We start from the raw sequence: 10,123 nt of genomic DNA, 5'->3' as shown, positions 1-10,123 counted from the left end.
AATGCATCTTCACTTGAATTTGACATCATATACTGACAAGTGATTTAATTCAGCCATTATAGATCCTTATTGAAATTCAGATTCTATTTCAGGGAAGATGGGTGATAATAGTGGAACATTTTTTGAATTCCATTTCCCATACCTAGTAGAGTACACAACTGCTGAAATACCAGCATTTCAATCAAGAAAGCAAGCTCCCACGTTTCCCAGAATTTTCAATAGCAAGCATGGGTGTTGAACTTGTGGATAAACCTCCATTGTCCACAACTTGTCTTGCATTGTGCCACTGATGGTACCACTGGCAAAAGTATTTTAGGTGCTTGATCAGCCATTGTTTCTTTATAGTTTGCTGGCTAATCTTGTTGGAGGCATTATTACAACTTGCTTGACAATGACCCTTACTTTTGCATTTCTTATTCTGCATTAATTAATATGCTTATGTTTATTATAGTTAATTTCAGTGCTGGTCAAACCATCCACTTGGACATGTTGTATGACTTTCAAACAAGCATATGTGTAAATCTATGAATGCACAATTCGCTATGTTAGTGGATACAGTTGCATGCATAAAGAGTATATCTGCATGCACATAAGCCAGTTATGATCATCTTAAGACCTGAGCTCTCAAATATTAGACGTTTATGTAGAGCTGTGTTGTCATCAAATGCAATATGTATGCACAAACTTAAATGCCATTTCTGAAAAAAGAAGAACGTGCATGGAGTAATCTTTACTCAAAGCTAAATTCAAATAATGTTGGTATATAGTTCCTGTAAAATATTTAGAAATTAAACTGCTTTCCATGGTGTGTAGTTACATTTTAAGTTATATTCTTTTTTTTTTAATATTAATTTTCATTCTTCTTCTAGTAGTAATGAAAGGTTTGGCTCAGAAGCATTTGAAGTCAAATTGCAGCGTTAAATTTCCACTTGTCGTTGCCAGGTACTAACTCTAAAATAACTCTTTTTACTGAGAACCCTTCCAAAAGGTGCAGCTGTGTGCTGGTTTCATCTTGCACTTTGTAGCTGTGTTGGCAACCCTCAAACGTAAGGTATGCTCTCATTTTCCGCATGTTGCCGTTGCCTTAGAGCTGTTTAGGCCTGTCTGTATCAGGGAGAGGGAAGAGTTTGCAGATTGGAGCGAACGCTGGCTTGTGGTTCATCTCATTGGTTCTCACTGTGGCAAGGTAAAAATAGAGCTAGTGGAAAATCCAGCTTTTATCATGTGTCGTCAGAAGCTTCCTTACTATCTGGAGACCCACTACCAGACTTGTGACTAGAAAGAAGACACGAAAACTGTATGACAGCTTTTCGGAACCTTAATATTTTGGAGACTGTGGAATTTCAAAAAAATTACCGGAATTTGGGGGAAAAAATGATTGCTTTAAGTGAAAAACTGATACTGGATTGTAGCAAAGGGATCTACAAAGTTGCTCAGATTCTTAAGAGTGGATTTGGTTCTCCAAACCTCTGTGCTGTGCTACAGCATGCTTCAAAGCAAAAGATACTTTTGAAATCAGGTACTAAATGCAGATTGCATGTGGGCTTTTGTTCTCTTCTTTTTTACTAAAACTGACCTATCTGAAAAGTTTTCCTTTCCCTCTGTAGATCTTAATATGCATGCTGAGTTTTCTTCTGGAACACCTAATCTAGAATCAGGACTTCTTCAAGGATATCTTGTATTCTGTCTCTGGGAGTCAAATTGTTTTGGTTTTTTTTTTTCAAAATTAGGTGTAGTTTCCTTCAGTTTAGCCTCTGCCATTTCCTCTCAGCATTTTGAAATTGAAGGGCACTGTTTCCAAATTGGGCTGTCTTCTGTGCAAATGTTATAAACTGGCTTCAGTTCTATAAGTACTGTTAATTCTTTTTTTTTTTCTGACAGATGTGTGTTTCATGAGGCCTTTCGCCTTTAACTGAACATAATTTTCTATTTTGTATAAAAGTTGGGGAGTTTAAAGTACAAGGCAGTATGATGCTGTGAGTTAATTATATTGGAGATCGTGCAATGAGTAGGAAATCCTAGAACAGGTGGGAGGTTAAGTGATTTTAATTTGTTAATGCCATCTCCTACATGCTGATGAAGTGAATATTTTTTTCAATGTTGCTGAGCACTATACCTGTGTGACTTAGATGTATTCTTCTGTCATTGCTGCATTGAAGGTAACTGCAGGTTTTGTACCTGCCATTGTGTGTGTGTTTGTGTCTTTTTGCTGTAGAGCTTATACTCACCAGAGTGTGCATATAGTAGTAAGAGAGGTGAATATCCTAAGTTTTCAGTCAAATACACAAGTATTTTACAGTTTATGTATTTATGGAATAGATTGTCATTATTTTAAAGGCTCTCTTAATATCTAAAAGTTCAGTAATGTCTCTGGTAGATAGAAATTTCCAGAGTTGGAGAAAAGGGCTATAGGGAGGAAGAGGCATTAGAAATCCTCTGAACTCCTAAAATTTTAGTACTTTTCCAATTGCATATTTTAGGGTAGCAGAGGAGTGTTGGAAATCATTCCTTTTAACCAGTGTGACGTTTGCTTTACATATGTATGTTCTGTAGACATTACAGATTTTTGCATAAATATAATGGTAAATGCATAGCTGCCAAAAGCCTTTCACTTTCACTAAGAATACTGTTGATCCAAGAATACTGTACAGCAAAGAGATGCAGTAACAGATTATGATACAAACCTAGTTTATAAGCTAAGATCCTGCTTAAAGTGTAGGTGAAAAGCATGGAGTGTCAGGTAGGTTGCAGGAAGAGGCACTCTCTGTTTAGGTAATCTGGATGAGGTCTACATCCACCCCATTCTTTATGTCCCATGGAGGCAAACTATTTTCTGTAGTGTCTTTCTTCACCCTGCAAGGGCTTCTACCCATGAGCTGAAGTCCTCCCCTGACATTGGGTTCTCCTTTTTCCTTTGCTTGGACTTCATCCCTCACGTAGAAAATCTAAATCTAGTAGGAAATTGAGTTCTTTTTCTAAATACACCTTGTTTATAGGTACTTGAGTGTATCTCTTGCCATCATTTCAAGGCACAGTTTGGTTAATGCAAGAAAGTATCATTCTCTCTGCTGCTTAGTAGCCTGGATGGACCATCCCTGAACTGCTGAGCTGTCACATGAAATGTTTCAAATATCTGTCAGGCTTGACTTCCGTCCTCTGTCTCTATTTCTCCTTCTTCGTCTCTCCTTTCTTTCCTCAGTTTCAGTTTAGACTGTTGACTGTTGCTGCACGCTGCCTCCAGCTGGAATTATGAAATGAGCAATTTGTTCAGAGATGATGCAATTTCATTGCTGTTATGCAAGAGGGAGAAAGGTACTTAATGTAACTAGCTACCTAAGGGAGTTACTCTCATAAGTAAAAATACGTAAACTCTGTTCTTAAAACCTGTTCTTCCTCTGCTACCATGTAAGGGATGCACTTTATGCCCTTAGCATTCTGTGAATCTATTGGTATCTCGTAATTTGAGTATTTTCATAGCATACCCTTTGGTATGACTCTGATCTGATCTTTCATTTATTCTTTCAATAGATTTGCCCTCATCATGAGATAGATTCATAGCCTGGAGTTGAAAGGAACTATCTGATCTGAATATTACAAATCAAATGGTCCGTATTTCAGCATGCCTCAGCAGAGGCTGCTTGGAGTGCAGCATCTTCCATTTGAGCCCAACTTGTGTTTGATAAAGCAGATGTGATGTTAAGCTAAAAGAGGTGTTCCAATGGAACCTGAAAGTGGTTTGAAAAAGAATTGAAAAGTCCATTCCTTCTCTGAGTAGCTTGTTCTGCTTTAATAGCTATACTTGGAGATCAGCTGGTCAGCTACACCTATATAACATGTGCTTTCTTTAAATTTAGCTTTTAATCACGGTGTTATACTAAGTCAACTATCTGACAAAACTTTAGAATTTATTGTCTACTCATTTGCATTTCTCAGCTAACTGTGATGCCACCAGGGAAAGAAGTAGTGTGGGTTTTTAACAGAACCTATCCTCTAAAAAGCTATGCAGACAATCCTTAGTTACAGTGCTCTCTTTTATTGCTTTATCATGCAAGTCTAGTATCAGATTTTCCTTTATTTTGCCCGGGATTGATAATGTAACTAGCATGTAGTCATCTTACTTGTCCTCTCAGAGTGCGGATCGGGCACTAGAACTTTTTTGATCCCCAGGAATTGCTCTGATTTTCCACGAGTCATTAAAAAGTAACGTCAGCAGGCCAGAGATCTGCTTAGGCAACTCTTTTGGGACTCCTGAATGCTCATTTTCTGGGCCTCCTAAGTTAAACTGTTATCACTAACAGATGTTTTTCTAATGTCCTTCTCAGTTATGAATGGACTGGAAAGTATTCCATCATTATCATACCATCATTCTGCTTCTTTTTGCAAGGGACATGTCTCAGTGCCCCAGTATGCTCCACTTCCATTACTAGTTCATAAATAATTATTATTTATTGTCCTTCGTTTCTCTCCTCAGTTTCCTGCACTTCCAAACTTCTTCTGTACCTTCCTTGCTGTCTTAACACTTTGAAATTATTTGCATTTTAGGAAGTTATATAACTGTTGCTTCCAAATAGGGTGAATTCTCAGCCAAAATGGTCTGCTTTCTCTTTCTCATTGTGGTATATTTAATTTTTTTGCTATCTCAAAGTTTTTAATTAAAAACACTCTATTCATATTTTGCTGTTGTGTTTTTCTTTCTTTTTGTCCTTCTACTTAGTTATCCTCATAATTTTGTTCAGTTTCAGTCTTCTAGAAATACAGTGTATGTACGTGTGTGCATGTATGTATATACATAAGCATGCAGGCATATAGGTGCATGTGCGTTTAAGAATTGCTCTCTATTTGTCCATGGTGAGTTTAATTGGGCAGAGATCACCATTGCTTAGGCAACTGGCAGCTTTTACTTCAGTGATTAAGCTTTGTTTATCAATCATAATCCATCAAACTATGCCAGATGTTTCTGGCAGTAGTTTAATAATATCTTTATGTAAATGTTCTTGCTTTCCAAGAGTTAAACAGGACTGTTGTAAAACTTTTGAATTACTCTTTTGGCAAAAGTAGTGGATTTAGGGATAGATGATCCCTCACATCACAGAGCCAGAACATTCCTTTATACAGTATGTTCTCTCCATGAAGAAACTAGATTGCGTGAAAACTGACTTTGTATAAAATCTGTATGCAGGTTTGTTTGAATCTGCAAAATGTCTCTTTCTGATTATACTGCTATTTATTCTTAACCAGTCATTGTAGAAAAGAAAATTCTTCCTTCAAGAAAACTATACTGTTAATAGCATTATGCTTGAAAATTGAAAGCACGCAGAAGTTATTAAACTTGTGTATGAGTGTGAAATACTTGTTTCTGCTGTTATTTCAGGCCTTTGTAAGTCTGTTTTATCCAGGAAATCAGAAACTCCCAGATGGTGATGTGTTTAGCTCCCTCATCTGGTGCACACTGGATGTAAATGTTTCAGACCAAAAGACCTTTTCTTCCTTGCATTGTATTTCTGCCCATCCATAGACTGCAAGCTTTTATTGTGTTTTCTTTTCCTAGGCAATATGGAGAGTGATTCTAGGACTGACTAAGGTCCCTAAAAGAAAATGCTATAAAAATGCAATTGTCACCAATTTCATTCAGCTTTCTGATTGCTTGTGGAGTGTTCTTGTTTAGGCCTGACAATTGGGATGTTTGTTCCATATTTAAAAATTAACTGGTTGCATTATATGTCATGACTTTAATAAACAGAAATTGCATTCAGCTGTAGTTTGGCTTATTTTTCTTCTTTTTCTTTTACAGCTTTTTCACTTCCAGATCTTACAGAGCAGTTTGCACCTCCTGATGTTGCTCCACCAATTCTTATCAAGATAGTGGAGGCAATTGAAAAGAAAGGTAGGCTGAAGAATGATGTACCAAGGTTTTTTGTTACATATGTGAGCCAAGACTGCAGAATCAGATCCAGAGCTGGCATATCCTCTTTCTAGAGCTGCTAATGTAATAAGATATAAAATAATCTCATTTAAGGTTTATTGCATTGGTTTCTGCTCAGTAGAGGCTAGTTGGACTGTAGGAGCAAAACCAAAGCTTACCTCAAATGACATTTAATAACTCAACTAAAAGTATTATTGAAAGGTAAGGGAGAAGGGTTTGGTATTGCTTTGTTTTTTCTAACTGATAAGCACTTAAGTTGGTTAACGGAAATGCCATCATAACATGGAATTGGATACACAGCCAAACAAGTAATGTTTTGCCCCAAAGCAGGAAAAAGTAGAATTAAGTATGACAAAGTTACAAGAACTGGTTTTATGCTTCAGGAGCCAGTTCTTTTTTGCTGCTGTATGCTGAACCAGCCAGTGTTATTTTTATGGTTTTTTGCTTTCCTGCTTTCCCATATTGTCTCTCCATCCTTTTGAGGCTTTCCCCTTTCTTGTACTATGTCTTGCCTCTTCTGCCCTGTTTCTCTCCTCCTGACTCTTCCTGTGATGTCGCCTTCGTAGTCCTGATGAGGTAAGGAGCAGCTTAGTGGGTCCTGCTCATTCAGTGGCCTTACAGCCAGGGAGCGAGAGGACAAGTGGTATCCTGATCAGACTCAGGCTGCTGTCCTTGGGGACATAGGTTCTCACATACTGCTCTGACACTTTAAGAGAGCATAAGCCTTTCCTGAATGAGTAGGATCTTGCTAATATCAATGAGAAGGGCCAGTATTTAGCAACAATTTGCATAAGCAACCGCTGCTTCCACTGCACACTTCTCCACCTGAAAGACCTAGTGTTTCCAGCTGGCATGTAAAGTGTAAAGGAAGATGTTGCTCCCATGTTGCTCCTGCAAGCTGTTTTCTTCCCTGGGGTATGTGAATCTGTTTCCTAGTCCTGGCCTTCTACAGCCAGCCCATGGAGAGTTGTACACAATACATGGGACTGCTGGCATCTCTGATCTTCCTTGGCCAGCTCTTTCTGCAGACCCAGCAGTTTGCATGTACAAAGAGGTGTCTTACAGCCTTAAAAAGCAATCACATTCCGTAGTGTGATAGGTGGATGGTGGTGGGAGAATGTTGCTAATTTATACTGTATAATTTGAAGAAAACAGAAGTATGTTGTGTCATGGCAACAGTCACTGGAATATTAATGTATCCCACTGATTTTGTTTTGAAGGTCTGGAGTGCTCAACTTTGTATGGAACACAAGGCTCAAGCAGCTCAGCAGAATTAAGACAAATTCTTGAATGTGGTAAGTACAGTTCTCTTCCTTAAAGCACTAGACAGATTTTGTGGTCAGACCGCTCCTTTTTTCTTTGGTCCCCTACTCAGCTTATATATATGTGCTGGTTCTGAATAATATAATATCAAAAAGACGTAAGTAAAGAAATTAAATATAAGTAAAAAAGGTTTCTAACTTTTACACTTAATATGAAAGGTATTTTTCACTTTTACAGGTTGTCTTTTTTTCATGGCTTCACTGCATGTTTTTTTCCAAGAATAATTATTTTAATCGTTTCTTGGTCACTTGCTTGCTCAAGGACTGACAATCTAGCTGTACAGAGAAAAACAAGGTGTTTTGTTCAGAAGCAAGATGAAGATAACTACTCCTGTAAGGCTGCAGGTTATTATTTTGTAAACAAATGGCCATTTGTTTACATACAGTTCTGTGTGTGCATTTTTTTTTTGGAGAGGCAATAGCTGCACATTCCCTGCCTGCTACAGAGATGATGCTGGAAGGGAAAAAGAGATTTGAATTAATGTTGCTGCAGTAGGCTGGGTTCTCAGGTTTTGGACAGTAAAATGCAGCTACACCACTAACACCACGTAGCTGTTCAAGTTTCCTGAAATGTATTTCCTTCTCTTTTTGGTACTCTTTATTTCTACTTCACGTCAGAATATACTGGCTTGGCAACACTCAGTTGCACTATGAGAGACCAGGAGATACTGTAGGAGGAGTTGCTTGACCACGACTTTGCAAGTTGGGGTGCAATGTGGGGTGTGAGCTTCCACTTGCATAAAAGAGCACAAAAATACAAGGGCTAGAAAATGAAACTGGTTACATGCCATGTTGCCAAAGGGACAAAGGAAGCCAACTGAAACTGTGAATTAGCTCTCTTCATTTTTAGTAATTCCAGATATTAACAAAATGAACAAGAGATGATACTATGAGTTGTCTGTTCCTTCAAATCAAAAGAGCATCCTGTCCTCTGCTGATTGGGGTGGGAGTGAAGAAGTGTAAGTGCAGCAAGCAGGGAGAGGAGATATGCACGTGGTGCTAGCAGCCTAAGCCATATTTGTAGTATTGTAATTATATTTTTCAGTCTAGATAAATCCAGATTTTCTGTGGCACCAATGTGAATGTATCTCTTAATTTATCTGAATTCCTTTTTAAGTCTTTAAACTGAGGTGTACTTTTATGGAAGGTTCATCTATCTCCTGAGATCAAAAACTTGTGGTTTACATGTATTGTTATTTAAAATGTAATTAGGTTTGAGAAAGGAAAGCAGGACTTTACCCTTTAATAACAGTGTATCTTTCTGCGTTCTCTTTAAGATAGGATCAGAATCTTCCAGGACAGACCCAGTGGGTGTCCAGATACATGGATACAGACAGATCTCATCTCCTCTGCCTACTCTCTTTGAATTAGCAGAGTGCTAATTCAGAGAGCAAAGCTGGCTTTGATCTCAAAAGTTGTGAACTGCCCTAGTGTGCTGTTCTTCTTATGGTTAAAATGCTCTCCATATTAATTGCATAACTGCCTGTTAGCTTCAACACAGTGCTATCTAGCGCCAAAATCAAAGCTGACTTGCATCTGGCCAGCTCGGCAGATGGAATAGTTCAGGTCTGTTTATGACATTACACCCAAAGAGTTGCAGAGTACCACAAGTTTATTCTTACTCATGTATTCATTATAATAGTTTGGGATATACTTCAGAGAATGGGTCAACACTGAAAGAACCAGGATTTAACTTGGCTTATGAAATAAAAAACATCCTGGGAGCAACAAAACTAATGAAAACTATTTCTTATGAATTTGTGCTTGGATTCTCTGACACATAATTGCTCTTGTAGAACTCATACCCACACTGAAAGTTTTTTGTCATCTGAGCCATTCATAGTGTCTTTTTTCTGATGTAAATTCTTTGGTGTCTGATAAGAATTGAGCTCATACTGCAAGCTTTCCTTTGGGGAAAATAGAAAGGAGATGGAGGAGCACTAAGTTTCTCACTATCCACTCTTGACTGCCTTTTTTCGCAGTACGTGTAGACACATCGCGTATCTGATTCCTCTACCTCCCTGTTGAATTTGATTTAAACTGGCCAGATAGATTCAGGAGTTATTTTACAGGGGACTTGGCTAGCCTAGAATGTTGGTCAGCATTAGCATGTCTAAATTCTTGTACCAAATGTGGATCTTTGTAAATGTTTAGACTTTACTGTGCCAGAGTTCCATGTTTTAAGATGAACCCTAACCTTGCTTGCGCTAAGTAAGCATTTCTGTATTTTCCTATTTTTATTTTTGCTGCTGATATTCCTTGCTCCAATGCTAACAAGTAGTCCTTTATGTGACACTCCCAAACCTTAGCCCAAGTCATAACTATCCTGGAAGGATATCAGGTTTTACAAGATAAATCCGAACAGCTGCATAAAACACCAAGCACCCAGTTCTGCACGTGTGTATTTGTTTTGACTCACTCACATAAATATTTACAGACTTGGAGCCCCAAGTTGTTAATCAAACTTCCAGTCATAATAGAAGTAGCTACCAGGAGAGAAGCTGCATTTGCCCAAACCCTCGATTAATACTTCTTACACAAAATATTTACCAGGAAAACAGAGACCTGTTAAAAATATCCTGATGTTCCATAATATTGCCAATGTGCAGCAAGTCACTACCATTATTCTGAGTTCAGCCCTGCACTGTATATGACAGAAGGCCACATACAGCTATGGAAGCCATTTGGTTCATCACATACCAAAGGCTTGGGCATGGTTTTGAGCACTGTATGTTTTTCATCTCAGAGATGCTTCTTGGTGTCTTACATTCTTTCTTATGAGTTGTTCTGCGTAAACCAGATGTAAGTTAGCAGTTTTGGCTTGGTATAAAGCCCTAATATCATGAGGCTGTGGTTTTTTTCCAGTTTCTAATGTCTA

General features: G+C 38.1%; 1 protein-coding gene across 1 annotated transcript in view; it reads left to right on the top strand.

Moving 5' to 3' along the window:
- PIK3R1 (phosphoinositide-3-kinase, regulatory subunit 1 (alpha)) overlaps window positions 1–10,123 on the top strand; it is a 56,432-nt gene that overhangs the window by 23,336 nt on the left and 22,973 nt on the right. Inside the window, exons 2-5 of the mRNA XM_009327264.1 lie at window positions 5,792–5,884; window positions 7,144–7,218; window positions 7,911–7,915; window positions 10,111–10,123. The exon at window positions 10,111–10,123 is cut by the window's right edge and continues 135 nt beyond it. Coding sequence (XP_009325539.1) covers window positions 5,792–5,884; window positions 7,144–7,218; window positions 7,911–7,915; window positions 10,111–10,123 — 186 coding nt within the window. The remainder of the gene's footprint in view (window positions 1–5,791; window positions 5,885–7,143; window positions 7,219–7,910; window positions 7,916–10,110) is intronic.

The sequence above is a fragment of the Pygoscelis adeliae genome, unplaced genomic scaffold (assembly GCF_000699105.1).
Source record: "Pygoscelis adeliae isolate BGI_AS28 unplaced genomic scaffold, ASM69910v1 Scaffold26, whole genome shotgun sequence".
Taxonomy (NCBI): domain Eukaryota; kingdom Metazoa; phylum Chordata; class Aves; order Sphenisciformes; family Spheniscidae; genus Pygoscelis; species Pygoscelis adeliae.
Note: the sequence above shows the minus strand (reverse complement) of the source record. Positions and strands in the feature narration are given on the sequence as shown.